The sequence below is a fragment of the Triticum dicoccoides genome, chromosome 2B (assembly GCF_002162155.2).
Source record: "Triticum dicoccoides isolate Atlit2015 ecotype Zavitan chromosome 2B, WEW_v2.0, whole genome shotgun sequence".
In the NCBI taxonomy this organism is placed as follows: Eukaryota; Viridiplantae; Streptophyta; class Magnoliopsida; order Poales; family Poaceae; genus Triticum; species Triticum dicoccoides.
Window position 1 is genome coordinate 611713244 of NC_041383.1, and position 15735 is coordinate 611728978.

General features: G+C 44.0%; 2 protein-coding genes and 2 long non-coding RNA genes across 15 annotated transcripts; all 4 read right to left on the minus strand.

Annotated features, from left to right (window-relative positions):
* Nucleotides 1-177: 177 nt before the first annotated feature.
* Nucleotides 178-782, minus strand: LOC119365151. Its single transcript, XM_037630751.1, has one exon. It carries the CDS (start codon nucleotides 764-766, stop codon nucleotides 401-403), a length of 366 nt encoding a protein of 121 aa, XP_037486648.1. The 5' UTR covers nucleotides 767-782; the 3' UTR covers nucleotides 178-400.
* A 3473-nt stretch (nucleotides 783-4255) lies between these two features.
* On the minus strand, nucleotides 4256-8090 carry LOC119365152. 10 transcript variants are annotated; one of them, XR_005175340.1, is made up of 6 exons: nucleotides 7567-8090; nucleotides 6738-7242; nucleotides 6194-6670; nucleotides 5648-5820; nucleotides 4903-4982; nucleotides 4256-4686 (listed from the first exon to the last, which is right to left on the minus strand). It is a non-coding gene; the product is annotated as an uncharacterized LOC119365152 (long non-coding RNA). The 10 variants fall into 10 exon arrangements; XR_005175338.1 differs by having other exon boundaries at nucleotides 7516-8090; XR_005175334.1 differs by having other exon boundaries at nucleotides 7335-8090.
* A 422-nt stretch (nucleotides 8091-8512) lies between these two features.
* LOC119365154 lies at nucleotides 8513-11821 on the minus strand. 3 transcript variants are annotated; one of them, XR_005175344.1, is made up of 3 exons: nucleotides 11500-11821; nucleotides 9500-10839; nucleotides 8513-8825 (listed from the first exon to the last, which is right to left on the minus strand). It is a non-coding gene; the product is annotated as an uncharacterized LOC119365154 (long non-coding RNA). The 3 variants fall into 3 exon arrangements; XR_005175343.1 differs by having other exon boundaries at nucleotides 9500-10889; XR_005175342.1 differs by having other exon boundaries at nucleotides 9500-10842; nucleotides 11500-11820.
* Nucleotides 11822-11838: 17 nt separating this feature from the next.
* LOC119361047 (tubulin alpha-1B chain-like) lies at nucleotides 11839-12869 on the minus strand (the record flags this gene model as incomplete). Its single annotated transcript, XM_037626434.1, has 1 exon — nucleotides 11839-12869. A coding segment is annotated over exon 1 (453 nt), but the record flags the coding sequence as incomplete, so codon positions are not given.
* Nucleotides 12870-15735: the final 2866 nt, after the last annotated feature.

Consider the following 15735-nt stretch of genomic DNA (forward strand, 5'->3'; position numbering starts at 1 on the left):
GGGGGAAGGAAGGCCCCGCCGCCGCCGAGGCTGACCGGGCTTCGCCCGTCAGCGCGAGCCGGCGGCGGCGAGGGAGGAGTCGAGGAGGAGGGGGGCCTGTTACCAGCGGCTAGGGTTTCCCCTCCGCGTCGCCCGCGGGAGCGACCGGGAGGGGAGGAGGGGGGGGGGGAGTTCCAATTTGTACTCATATAAAACTCTCATCATCCTCTTAATATATACAAGTTGCCATTTTCTCTCCTCATAGAAAACTTCATCAAGATGAAGATGGGCAGTTGACAAGGAAAGGATCAAAGCAACCAACGAAAGGAAGCAGCGCACGGAGCACGGCAGAACTCTTCGAGGTCTCCGCGCTCACCCCGGCGCGCGCACACGGAGCAGCAGCATGTCAAACGGCCAAGGCCTAGGTGTTCTTGGTCGGCCGGAGCGCGATGACGAGCCCCGGGAAGACGTCGTCGGGGTCGTGCACGTGCGGGTTTCTCTCCACGATGAACGGGTCGCCGCACTTGTCGCTGATGGTGTGCAGCGTCTCGCCTTCCCCGACCACGTACACCTCGTCGCACGGCCGCGCCGCCGAGCCGCCGAGCCGCGGGCCGCGGAAGTACGCCGCGGCGCCTTCCCCGTCGTCGTCCGCGGTCTCCGCGCTGAGGGCGCCCAGCAGCACGAGCGCGACGAGCGCCACCGCGCACCACCACGAGGCCGCGTCCGCTGCCGACACGGCGGCGGCGCACAGCTCCGCGCGCCGGAGGTTGGTCGTCGGCGCGGCCATGCGATCGAGAGAGCGCACGGCCCTCGTGAGCGTGTGCGTTTCCGTCTGGGGCAGAGGGAGGTTGCCTTGCCTGGCTGCTGGAGTTTCTGTGGGGCGCGGGAGGCGGTTTATAACGTGGAACGGCGCACGGACGTGGTGGTTTCGGCATGGCGGACTTTTGTCACGGTTTGGTAAACGCGGGGAGCCCACTCGGGAGAGGGGCCGGGCGCCCGGGCAGTGCTGATTAATGGTGGTTATCTTCTTCCCTGAAATAATTTGGTTGTTTGCTTTAACTAAGTACTACGACATGCCAATTGTGGCACAAATTCAATGCTCCAGTGAAGTTACTGCTACTAATAGTTTAATGCAACGATTTTAGTGGGGGGGTATTTTAGCAGTACTACTCGTTTTTGTAGAAAATTAATTCTGCATGTAAAATACTGCTTTATACTGTTTAGTCATCATTAATTATTCAAGAGAGAGTTGTTTTTCCTCAAGAAAAAAAAAGAAGAGAGAGTAGGAGCGGCGATCAGGCAGATGGAAGAAGTTGTTGCAAAGTATCCTACTAGTAATTTGCACTCGGAAAGCAAACAACGATCCAATGCGCCCCGTTTGAGCAGTGTTCTACACTGTAGAGAAGTACACTACAGCTCCGTTTTTAGGTATTGGCACCGGAATGGCAATGATTAGCGGAGCCATATTTCCTTTGCTTCATACCAAAGTATAGGCACACACGAGCCACATGTGTCTTCCGTAAGCAGTGGCACTTAGATTTTGGAGCAGGGGACCAAACAACCACCGTGTGTCCGTGTCCACCACTTGGTACGTTCCTCCCGTCTCGTACGGCCCGGCGGTCACACCAAAGCGTCACCTGCGCGTGCCACCTCGCCGCTACAGCAACCGTTCACCTACATGGCGCCGTCCGTTGCCGCTGTGCGCATCCTCGCGCAGGTTTTCCGTAGTGTTCATCTTTGCGCCGCTCGCGTCCAAGGCCGCGTCCATTCAGCAACGGAAATCGAGTGCCGGTTGGCCCGGGTTTTCCCAGGAAGGTATGGCCGGCAGCGTGCGTGGACGGCGACGTTCGGGTGGCGACCGGCGTGTCTGCTTCGCCGAGGCCGGCCTCTCCGGTCCGCAGCCGAGGGTTTGTCGAGAGGGATGTGTGAGGTGAAGTGATGCCCCGGGCCAAGCCGGATGGATCAGAGCATATCCATACCTTGCAACCTACACGCTCCGGATAGATAGATGGATCGATAGACGCACGCACGCACAGATGGCGTGGCAAGTATCCTCCTAGATATCCTAGTCTACTTCTGCCTCGTTCCTAACCTAAACCCGAACAACAACAACAACAACAACAACCAACATGTTCAGTCCTGATACTTACCAAGAAAAGCTTCTTGTTGCTGCTCATTATTTCGCGTTGAAATGAAACACCTCGACATGCACAGGCAGGTGGAGAGGACCGCACGGCAAAAATGATGATCAGTTGAACCAAACCTTGAAATTGCCGCAAGGTCACGTTCACGTACGTGCGCCTCTTCTTGATTGCTGTTGGTTCAACTGCTTCTTTTCTACTCCCTCCATTCCTAAATATTTGTCTTTCTAGATATCTCAACACGTGACTACATAAGAAGCAAAATGAATGAATCTACTCTCTAAAATATGTCTATATACATCCGTATGTGGTAGTCTATTTGAAATATCTAGAAATACAAATATTTAGAAACGGAGGGAGTACGAACCAAGCGTACATTCTCACCCAACAAAGCTACCATGCATGGTCCATGCATGAGGTCATGCCAGGAACGCCGGTTTAGTCGGCCAAGCCGAGGTGCGTTTTGTTCCGAGAATTTCCGGTCCACCAGATAACGATGCACCAGATAACGACGCGTCCTCAAAGCTCGCTACTATGATCTTGGATCTATCCTCAATGCAATCTGTCCGGGTGGTACATCATACACCTTCAGAAGCATTCTGCATGGCAGAAATCTGCTCTTGGACGGACTTATATGGCGAGTGGGCGATAGTTCCACCATCCGCATTCATCATGATAATTAGATCCCTCGCAAAGGTAGCCTACGGCCACTTGGCCAGGTGTATATGCCGGGGATTACGAGGGTGAGCGATCTACTAAATGATGACGCTACAGGTTGGGATCGACACAAGCTAGAAGCAATGTTCACCGATGGCGACGTACAAGATATCTTACAGATTTGTGTCGGCGGACCGGGTACAGAGGACATCTTAGCTTGGAATTTTACGAACAATGGAAAAATTTCGGTGAAGTCAGCTTACCACCTATGCATGGAGAAGAAGAAGGCGAGAACTGGACAGCCGGGCTCGTCCTCAACGGCGGTGAACCACCGGAGTTGGCTGGCGCTGTGGGGCACCAACGCGTCGGGGAAAGTGTTGATCCATGTGCGGCGGCTGATCAAGAACGGCTTGGCGGTAGGCTCAGAACTTCTTCGTAGAAGGATCAAGCCCGACCTCTTTTGCCCGGCTTGTGGTCGTGAGGAAACATTGTATCACAGATTTTGGGGCTGCTATCATTCCATGCTTTTCTGGAAGGAGCTGAACTCGGTATTGGGTGCGAGGGTGGCGATCCCACCTCGATCTATGTGCACCCAGAGTTCGGTTGCATCATGGATGCTGCAGTGGATGTCGGATGCTTCAGAGGACGACAAGTCAGCGATGGCCTAGGGCTTATATGCGATATGGCTGGCAAGAAATGACACCCGTGATGGAAAACGAATTGAGGAGGCCAACATGGTGGCGAGGAGAGTAGCAACGCTCATGGAAGAATGGAAGAAAGTCCGGGGCCAGACGGAGACCTCGACACCACCTACCCAACGCGCAAGATGGGAACCACCGGCGTCGGGCTGGCTTAAGGCCAACGTCTATGGAGCTATGTCTTGGTCGAGGCAAGGTGGAGGTGGTGGTGTTGTGTTCAGAGATGAAGGAGCCTTCAGAGGTGCGGATGCTGTCTTTCTTCTGGATATCACATTGGCAAAAGTCGTGGAGCTGCTGGCATGCAGGAGGGCGGTCAATCTAGCTTTGCAAAGAGGTGTACCCAAACTCCATCTGGAGACCGACTGCCTTAACGTGGCCAGGATGCTAAATGAGCAAGATCGAAATCTGTCGTCGGTGGGTATCTTGGTGGAAGAAATCAAAATGATGGCCACAAACTTGGGGGAGTTCAGAGCTACATGGGTGAGAAGGGAGGCGAATAAAGCGGCTCATGAGATTGCCCGTTTTGGTTCTTGTAACAGCGTTTCGGTTTCGTGGGAGATGTCTCCCCCAGATTGTATTCTCAGTATTGTTTCTGATGAACTTTCTAATTTAGCTTAATAAAGTGCCCGTGTGTTGCACCGGGCGAAAAAACACAACATGCTTCATGTGCCATTATGCACCATTTTTTATATCCAATTTTAATAAATATCAATAATAAAGTTAAACTGATTAGTCCTTTTTGTAGTATGTTTTTTTTGCGGGTATAAATTTGTATTCACCTGCAAAAAAAGTATAAACTTGTATTACTCAAGCAGCAACCTTACACTCGTCCTTACACAAATCAACGACCTCGAGGGGGCGGAGCCGAGCCAGACTATAGTTCTCCTTTCAGTTTTTGCAAAACTTGCTAAAATATCACTAACTACATTTTGAGAACAGCTGATATAAGTAATACGGGCCATACGAAGAGACTTCAAATGCTTGATCTCCGCCACCAAAGAAGCATACACAGACCTGTCCATGTCCCTCCCATTCAGAATATTCACCGCTGAAAATGAGTCCATCTTAATGCAAACTGGTAGTTCCGTTCACTGTATAGCAATACATAACCCCTTCAAGTTCGGACGCGAAGAAGCCAACATGCCATTCTTCATCTGATGGAAGAGTTGTTTTGCATAGAATAGATTTTCAATCATTTTGCTTTTGCTTTTCTGAAAATGCATGCAGAAAATTCCTTAAGTTTTAATAAAACTTGTCGTTTTCATAAAAACTGGAATACATTAGCTTCCACCCACTCATATGATGCATGCACTCAGAATATGTATTTCGTCTTCTTATTCCATCCATGATACATAATAATGTTACCAAGATAGCTTGTCAGCCAACACGGATACATTGACACGACAAAACAGTAACTATGTTCATACCTTGTGAGTTATATTCTAAGTATATGTAGATGATGATGAATCAAAGCTTCTCTGCATACTTATTCCTCAGTACACTTGTCCTGTAACAAGTTAATCTTGTGTCATTATAGAACTTAGTAGAGTTTAGTAACACTTGTATGGGAAAATGATCAACCAGATGATCTGCAACTGCAAGAGCAGACTACCTTATCATGTATTAGTACGTGACTCTCTTTCTTTGCTGCTGGTAACTTATAACGGTAATGCAGCACACGAAACTCAAGGGAATCACGGTAATACGTATGCTCCCCTCTGAAATACGCCCTTAACTACTGAAGAAAAAGAAGAAATAGTACTCCTGACCAAAAAGAAGAAAAATAGTACTCCTGACGAAAAAGAAGAAATAACAACCAGCTCCATGTAAAAAACAATTATGCTGCAATAATAGAAATAGAAGTTACGAAAGCCTGACCAGTTATTCCTGCCCACTAAGCAAATCTGTAGCACTATCAACCATAAGCATTGCATTATTGCATACGGCTAAACTTGACATATATGTACCACAGTGCATCCAAACCTATTTCAGCAAGAGAAAGAACTATTCTTTTAGTTTTACTTGATTTTTGTTAGCAAGTAAAATTGTTGGAAGTGTAGCCGTGCGGTGCCAGATTTACATGGACCATATAAACCACAGTAAGATGATGTTAGCTATCTGTATAAATTTGACTCTCCCATGTCTGGATTGCAAGAATTTTCATGAGCTTACCTGAGTACAATGCCTCTGGTCCAGCTTCTTGGTGAAAACCAGATGTGGTCTTGTTGCTGGAGCTGGACTACTCACCGGGACATGATTCTTCGGATGACTTTCCGTTGTTGGAAACTCATTGGATTGGCACAACGACTTGTCTGGCATCATGATGATAGCACTTGTCGTCGACTCTGGAGCATCATACCATGCTTATGTTAAAATCCCCAAAACTAAGATAAGATACATAGAAATCCCAAGAGTATGTGTAAAAAAACGACCTGATCATGAATTACAAAATCTGTTCCGAGGGAATAATAAATAAGAAGAATGCAGTTTGTGTTAATTACTTCCTTGCATCAATTTAAACTCCTAAATGTTGCAGCTAGTTTCACAAAGGAAAGAAGATGGCAAAATAATAAAAGTTTCCATCCTATAACCATAACTAAACTTGGCTGCAAATGAAAGATATCTACTACAGGAGTTGATCCACGCTTTCATCCTCACATGTGACAGTCTCTTCTAAATAACCGGAGTACATTCTACGAGAAGGGAGGCTAAACTCACTCAAACAATAACTGTGAACAATCCTCAAGCAATGACATCCTTCTTGATACAGCTAGCTGAAATTAACAACAAGCGGGTTACTATATCCAATTTCCAACTGAAAAGATTAAGTGGTCATGCACACACACAACTCATTTGAAGAATTTCAGACCAGCTAGTTAACATGTGAAGCTGGGCTTCCTATTTCAAGATTTTTGTTATATCTCCGGGCCCATTTCAGCATATGATGGAACGATTCTTTTAGCTCTTCTTTCTTAGACTCGCTCAATCATGTGCAGTTTTTGTGACATCTGAACTTCAAAATAAGCAATCTGAAGAACATAATAATCTCAAAACCCAATATGAACAGGGCTGACCACGCAACTTGGATAAGATTTTGATGGAACGCATCCAGATCAATCAGTCGATCACCTCTCTCCGAAAAAAATATACACCACCAAATTCAGATGTTGCAGAATTCTATAGGATCTCTTCAAGCTAAGAATCAACAAGCTGATGAGAGACCAAAAATCAAAATAATAATTGCACACGTTCAAATGCGCACCTTCCATCCAACTCTCAGATTTGAAAGCAACTGAGAGTATTTCATTGAAGTGTCTGGACATCTAAACTGTACAGCCTCAAGCAATTCCAGAACCTACATGAAACAAATAGTACGTAAGATTTTCCAGCGGACAAATTGTCAGGATATCTTACTCTCACTGTTAATGAATAAAAGTTAAATGAAACTGCTGGTATAACAGTCTACTGGCCTGAAATCCTGCTATTCGTGTATATGAACAGAAAAAGTTAAATGAACTAAACACCATTAGGCCACAAAATAAATACAGAATTTTACTGAGATGAGGTCCGAAAATATGTAAACATCATACAACATAATTATGCAGCATTGACAATATCCCCTTTAGCATGTTCCTTGCCTCATCACATAAAGGAGAAAAAGAGCAAACCAAAATCCATGGCTCACTGGCCTATATTCATTGGCTACTAAAAAAATATCCATATGGTTGTCATTCATTGTCGTCAAGCTCTTCTACTGCCATCCTTATCTGCACAAAAGATAATTAAACTTATGAAATCTTGAAGTGTAGTATTGTCATGGTGACATACACACGCGAGCCCGTGCTATTCAGTCAAATACCTAGGGGCCCCAAACATTCTGGAGGTAGGATGTTGTCTGTTGATATTCTTGTGATGAATCAGATTCGAGAGGGAGGGAGGGAGGGAGGGAGCGTTGCATCAAGAGAGGAATTTTTGGTGGCTGCTCTCCATCAAATAGCAATGGAATCCCAATATTAATCAGAGAAGGGAGAAGGACTTACGGTGGCTGCTTTGCATCAAACGTGCCAACACAGCACATGTTTTCCTCTTACCAAGTCCCATCGGCCATTGTCCAACAGCAGCAGTAGCACCACCAACGGAGCTCGAACCCAGCACCGCAGGATCCCGCCGCCCCTTCCTGAAGTCTCCTTCCTTTCCTTCTTCCTCCTGGCTCTCTCTCATCTCTCTCTCTTTGGCCGCACTCACGAGGGCTGCTGTAGGAGGCGGGCACCACCAAGACTTCCCCGCCGCTCCTCACCCTCTCCTCCCTGCCTCTCCCCTCACCTATGTGTCTCTCACAGGTACAGAGCCACCGTATCGATGGAGAGACTTCGCCGGAGCTAGCCATCTCGCTCAGTACCGGTGAGGAACGCCGCCGCGATGAACTTGGAATTGAAGCCCCACCATTGGACCTCCTCATGCGCCTCGTAGATCGCATCCCGCCGTCGCCGGAACAGGATCCGGCCCCTGCCGCGCCTCCTCGACCGGATCTGGCCGGAGATAGCCGCCTCCGCGCCCGGCGTCGTCTGCATCGCGGCCAGCCTCGACCTCGCTCGCCAGATAACCAGAGGCAACAGCTGGTTTATTAGTACTACTACTAGTACAAATGCCCGTGCGTTGCACCGGGCGAAAAAAAAACGCAAATCCTGCTCCACGTGCCACTTCTTATATCCAATTCTGACAAACGTCGGAAACAATGTTATCCTCATTCTCTATAAGGTGAACATGCCTTTGTGTTGCCACTGGTTGAATTATCGCTTTTCGAGAAAACATACATTGTGATTGTTGCATATACATACTCTTTGAGAGTTTAATAATTTATGTAACTAAATTACCATGAAATCAAATTTCATAAGATCTATATGTTCATACAAATTTAGTATTTTCTTTTATTTTGAGAAATGTAATTAAATTTGTAATAGTAACAAAAATAGTTAAAAATCTACACATATACTATCAAACCTTTAAAGAAGAAAAAAAACTCAAAGCAGTAGTAGATAAGCACAAATGGTCACAAATTTATTTTTTCTTGGTGCACTAAAATAAACGTAGAATAAGTTTAAAAACATGAATGAAATGTTTGCAAAGTTTGGATATGAAAAGAGAAGTCTGCAAGGTTTGTGGTTGCAAGGCTGCTTGTGCTTCACGATATGTCCGTGAGTATAAGCTAGTTAAGTAAAGAAGATTCTACATACTCCTGCAGTTAGACTTTTAGTTGGAGAACTGCAGATAGAAAGCATGGCCTGCCACCGTCGGTACTGTGATTGGTAAAGAAAGTTATGTAATCCTTATAGCATCTTATCTAAGACACCTGCACAGCAAATTAAATGCATGAAGAAGAAAAAATAATACTAAACTCAAACCAGAAAGAGAAACTAAGATAACTTAATGGATTCCTAATCCCAGTGTATATGCATTTTGCATTCTTTCAGGCTAAAAAGTTCTAGCAAACTAAAAGCATCACCAAGTAAACACGATTCTAATCAAACATCATGCATGTCAAGCTGCTATCTCCGCCTCCCCAATTAATGCCCGCCACTGTCAATGGCACATTAGAATCACAATTCTTTCCTTCCATCCCCATCCACAGACTATGCAGATTTGTTTTTTGAACTTTTGAAAGTTCGAATTCTTAATCCAGTGACTCTTGTTCTATCTTTGTATGCATGAGGTAAAAAAAGTTACTGAGCAGTACCTCAGGAAAACCAGAAGGTTATGCAATGTTGAACTAAAACCACGACAAGTATTATGTAACGGAAGGAGTATAGAGTGATGTCCGTACGTGATGATTATTTCCTGGACATAATGTATACTGAGTGTAGGTTTCAGATGACAAACAGTATAAGCACAGATTCAAAATAGAAATATGTCTAAACTAAGCCTAACGACCACACCGACTGAACAAATCTACTGGGAGATCAGAGAAGTTGTGCAACAATAAAAGCAAGACCAGGATAGAATAGTACACAAGGTTGTCACACTTACATCAGAATTACTTGTGCTCCTATCATCAACCCTCACTGTCATAGAATTCACCTCAGCTTTTTCAGCAACGGAAGAAATGTAGTTACCTCCCTGCAAAAAAGTTGAGTTATCAATTGCAGGAAACAAATTGCACCACAAGGAAACATACTTATTGCCATGAAACATAATCAAAAGGACCAAATACTATTTACTCGGATTGTTAGTGTAATCCTACCATATGCTTAAAGCCTAAAGAAATTGGCTGTGAACCACAATAACCAAACAACAATAAAAAAATGAATTATTCCTATGCAAGCTTACAGATATATTTTAGTGGTTGTTGCAGAGTTAAATGGGTTGTACAGAGAATTACATAGTAGACTATATATGCTGAAGAACCATGAGCATGGAGATGTACTAAATTTTTGACTATCAAGTAGAAGGGAAAGAAGTAGAGATAGAACAGTAGAAGAGGAAGGGGCAGCTCCAATATATCTACTGGGAAGCCTTACAAAAATAAGAATCCTACTGTACTAAGCTCACAAAATTGGATCGGAAGATTGTATGATTAGAATAACCAATAGGATTTTACCTGGTTGAAGCAGACAACAAAAGACTCCACACATTTTCTTCAAGAAATTCATTGAACGTTCGGTGTGCGACAACAATGGAACCATAACTGGATTAGTAATGCCATAAAAATGTAATCGTATGTCAATATCTGCATGTCACCTATTTTACGTTTGATTCCCTCTATAGTGGCAGATAAGTTTGATCTTATCTTTCAGACTGAATTGTACAATAAAAATGTTTTGTCAGATTTAAAAATCTTATTTATGTTGGATGCCCTCTATAATGAACAAGAACTGATTTTTATCTATCCTGAGAACAACTAGATCGGCATTGATCAGTTGCAAGTGCAAGCAGGCTCGGATAACCTGTAATTGAATGCACGTGCACAAAATTTCCTGGTACAACAGTAGTTACTTCACAGAACAATAAGCTAAACTGTTGTTACAATTTCTGTTCTAATAAGTTGAAGGTTTTGTTAGCATGACCAACTTCAGTTCAGGTGTCACAAAAAACATTAGTTCAAGATTTTGAAACAGTTAGTCAGCTTAACCGATAGACTAAAGCCATACTTCACTCACCACGGGCATCCAAGCATCCAGCTTATTTGCATATTGAATTGCAAATGTAATCAAAGGGGCGTAGGGATGGAGGTGCAAGTTAGCCCTGACAGGCAAAAAATTCTGGATCACACCCACATATCCTGGTCCAATTTTCCAAGAGGGGTCTTCTTTATCACCCAGATGTCTGGTGTTAAGAAGTTCTCTTGGAGAGTGTCCTCATTCCACCACCTACTGTCAGCAGAAAATAGTTCACTCAGCTTCCTCACCCTTGAAATTCCCTGGGACATTAGGTATTCAGTGGTCAACCCAAATATGTTTGGTTGTGCTATCTCAAATTCTCTTCACTAAGCCTATTTCAAGTGCTCTCCTCCTTTTCAGGATTGCCTCCCAAGTTGTGCGAACTATTGAGCTTAGATCTCACATTAATAAAAAATCACTATTAGAAGTACAATGTGCAGCCAATTGGTGTGCTAAAAAAACCAGAGCACCTTGTAACAACAAACCGGTTAACTGCTCACCTATAGAATGTTTTGCCACCAAATCTGCACTTCTATTTTGATCTCACTTAACTAATTGACAATGTGTGCCACAGTAGAGCAATCTGAATCCCTGCTTTAAACTGAACTAATCCTATGTATATGATTATGACAAGAGTTGCAAAGCACATGATTTTACAGTTCGCTTTCTACTAATCGCTAGACTATCACAAATCATGGTTCCATCTGTACCAGAATCTCGGTCAAGAAACCAATATAAAGTTGCCAAGCCAGAGTCAGTGTATTAATCCTCTATCTCTTTTATTCATTTAGCATTCACATTAGTAAAAAAGTACAGGCAGGTAAAAAAGTACAGGCAGGTAATATAGCTTGATGTCACAGATTTGCTTACAGCTAGGTGTGGTCAGCTTGAGGGTGCGGAAGCAAATGTCGTAGAGCGCCTTGTTGTCCAGCACCATGCACTCGTCGGCGTTCTCCACCAGCCAGTGAACCGAGAGAGTGACGTTGTAGGGCTCGACCACCGTGTCAGAGACCTTTGGAGATGGGAACACGGAGAAGGTGAGCATCATCCGGCCCGGGTACTGCTCCCTGATCTTGGAACCGGTGCCCCCGCCGAGGGAGTGGCACACCTGGAAGCCTCAGGACAAGCACATGAACAAAAGTCAGAATCGCTGGCCAGAATCTGCGGAACGAAGTAACTGGAGCGACTCCTCAAGAAAGGGGAAAGTACCTTGGAGGCGGCGCAATTCTCGGCCTCCTCGCTGACGACGTCGAGGACGGAGTCGATGAGCTCCCCGCCCTCGGTGTAGTGGCCCTTGGCCCAGTTGTTGCCGGCGCCGGACTGGCCGAAGACAAAGTTGTCGGGGCGGAAGATCTGGCCGTAGGGCCCCTTGTGCACGGAGCCCATGGTGTCGGGCTCGAGATCCATGAGCACGCACCGTGGGAGTTGGGAACGCGTGCTCCTGGTCGCCACTGGCATACATGAGATGGTGGAGGCGCCGGTTGGCGTGCGGGATGGAGCCGGCGGGGACGGCAGCCACGGCGCCGCTGCTGGCTTCCGAGTCTCCGCGGAGGAGGGAGGCGAGGCGGGCCTCGATGTGCTCCACAACGGCTGCGGCAACATCCTCGTCCCGCAGGTAGACGAGGCAGGCGAGGCGGCCGCGATGCGACCACGCCCTGGCATCGACGACGCTGCAGCTCATGTCGTCTAGCACGTCGAACACCTCGGAGATGAGCCCCGTGCGGTCGGCGCTCGTCAGCTCAAGCATGGTGGCCGAGGCCGCCGCCGGCGACGTCGTTTGTTCGCACGGAGAGGCAAGGTCGAGGAGGAGGCCGGGGTTGCGGGGGACGGCAGCGCGGCGTGCCTGGGGCTTCGGGGTGGCGCGCAGAGAGGTGCGACGGTCGCTGCTTGTGGTCGCCGGCGACGGCGTGTGGCGAGTGAGGCCGCCGGAGCGGTGCAAGGAGGCGCGAGGCGCGGGCACAGGAGCTCAGGCTCGAGCGCGCCTCTCCGCGCCGTCCATCCTCCCGGCGAGCGCACTCCATCCTCCGGTGCCAGGCACGGCGGCCGCCGGCGCACGGCGGAATGGGCGTAGCCGCCGGCGCAGAGTGGATAAGAGGAAGGAAAGGATTGCGGACTGAATTGAAATGCCTATAGGGTTTTGTTTGTAAAAGTGAAACGTTTTTTCTGGGTGCCACTAAAACAGGGACCGCGGGTTGATTTCCTGTAAATCGAGGGGCTTTTTTGCAAAACAACCACAACGGACGACCAGAAGCGATAGCTGGTTTATTAGTAGATATATATATATATATATATATATATATATATATATATATATATATATATATATATATATATATATATATACACACGTAAAGATCTTTACCCCTAATAATAATAAAGAGAATTGGGTTTCTGTCGTCCGTCAAAACAAATACCCTCAAAGTTGCTATAAATTACCCGCCATGCCACTCGTAAGTCAAGAAAATGATTCGTTCTTTTTCAAAGTCATCCTCGCGCACGGTCGTTTATAAATACAATAGCCCACATATTAGACTCACTGTTCCACCGCGCAGACCCGGGTTCGATTCCCAGGTTGTCCTATTTTCCTCTACCTTTTTCACACGCACCTCCTCCCTCCCACATACGCGTTCATGGGCCGGCCCGTGGGGCGTGACGCCCCTTTTTTTTAATTTCGTTTTTTCTTTTCTTTTCATATTTCTGTTTTTTTTTCTTCTTTAAATTAATTTGAGATTTTCAATTACAAAAGGTTGTGAATTTTGAGAAAAATATTCAAAAAATCATAGAATGTTTATAAATTCAAAAAATGTGCGAGAAATCATAAATTTTCCGCAGTTTTTATTTTTTTGGTGATTTAGAAAACTGTTCGCAAATTATAAAAAAAACACAATTTTCCAAAATTTCTTCCCCATTTATAAAAAAAGTTCATTGATAAAAAAAAGGTTTTGTAACTCAAAAACTGTTCATGAATTCAAAAACTATGCATGCTTTTAAAAAATTGTTCATATGAACAAAACAAATGTTCATGAATTCGAAAACTATTCATGAATTTAAAAAATGTTCGTCTGAACAAAACAAATGTTCATGCATTTAAGAGATGCCCAAAATTTTAAACAAATGTTTGCCGATTAGAAAAAATGTTCGTCGCTCCAAAAGTCTTTCATGTCTACGATTTGGATAGTTTTTGGAAATTCTTTTTATGTCTAGGCGCTAGGAGTAGTTTGTGGTCCATGAAATTTGTTTTTAAAGTTTTAAACATTCTCTTGCGCGGCACAATGACAAGTGTGCCATGCAGTGTCAAGCTCATTGTCTTGGGATTTACCACGTCGAATACATTGCGATCACATGGACATCACGTACATCATCAACAAGGGTGGGGAGAAAGATAAGTGAAAACATGGTGAGCCACCGTGTGAAAATAGAGGACCCTCATAATTTGGGGTATTAAGTCATACTTATTTAGCTTGCGTGTAACTTTTTTTGTCTCCCGTTGCAACGCACGGGCATGTTTGCTAGTAAAGATAAAGTGGGGAAGTGATTTTCAAAAAAAAAAAGATAACGATGCACCACCAACTTGACCCGGCTCAAAACAAAAATACGACTGACACTAAAAAAAAAATACGACTGCGGTTTTGTTCTCGCTAATTTGGAATGACGAGGAATAGTACAAAACTGTCTTTGGAATCTAATGGCTGGAAGAAATCTTCTGCGGGCCCATGCATGAAAGAGAGCGGCAGTCACTAGCTGCAGTACTTCGAAACTTTCTCTGTAGAATATCAATGGTAGGATTATCACACACCAGAACAGAATCCTAGCAGAGTAGGGGAAAAAAAGCTGTTTCTGCAATTCCGCAATAGCAAAAAATCGTATTTTTCCAAAATGCTAACCAAAATAAGGTTCCTAGACAAATAAACCAAAATAAATAAACCAAAATGTCTTGGTTCGATTATTTTGGTACTCCTATTTCGATGCAAGTAAGAAATCAGATGATAGTGGTATGTAGGAGGAAATAGACCAATAGTTTTTCATTTGGACAATGCACATGCTCTACGAGCAATAGTTGCACGATACAAACAAATACAAAAACTTGCCGCCAGTACTATATCTCGCTTATTGCAAGTTATAACTTGTGCTCGCTTAGAGTTGAAGCATGCATGAGCAGGCTCATTAGCGGGCTTTTCTTTCATCAATTCGGTGTTTCTATTTTGCTTCTTTGTCTCCTTTTTAATCTTTTTTGTTTCTTACACCTTTTCTGTTTTCTTTTTATGTTTGTCATTCCTTTTATAACATTTAAACTTCTTTAAAATACATTTTTTTCTAAAAGTACGTGGCTATTAAAGAATATACAAAACATTTTTATTAGCATGTGCTTTTACAGGTGTACAAACATTTTAAAAAGATGTGAGAATTCTTAAATATATAAAAAAAATTCAAATTACGTGATTTTATATTTACAGAATATTTATCAAATATGCGAAAAAACTCTTTAAAAGTACATGAACAGTTTATTAAATATATGGATTTTTAAAAATACTTGAATAGTTTTAAATATATGATATTTTCTAAAATATCAGATAATTTTTAGTGCATGGAGAACATTTATTAAATACAACAACATAATTTTTAGTACCTGATGAACATTTTTTAATTACCCAATAGCATTTTTCAATACATGATGAACATTATTTAAATAAATGATTAATATTCTTAAGTATGGAATGAATATATTTACTACATGATTACTGTTTTGAAAATACCCAACATAACATATTCTTCATTCACGATGAACATTTCATAAATACGTGATTAACGGAGAAATACGTCCTACAACCGGGTGTAGTTATACCCACAGATCATATACTACCATGTGTAGGGCGGAGTGTCAGCGGGTCCTGGTCTGCCCTTCCGAAAGAAGAATTTGCTGCAATGAGCAGCTAATACTACTGTTAAATGCACTTCATTCACGATCGGGTGTAGTTATACCCACTGACCATCTGCTAGTATATACTACTTTATCATTTTTAGTATATTCATATATTATATCTGAGATACTTCAAATATAGTTATATTATATTTATAGAATGAAAGAAGAAAAGCAAAGACTTATGT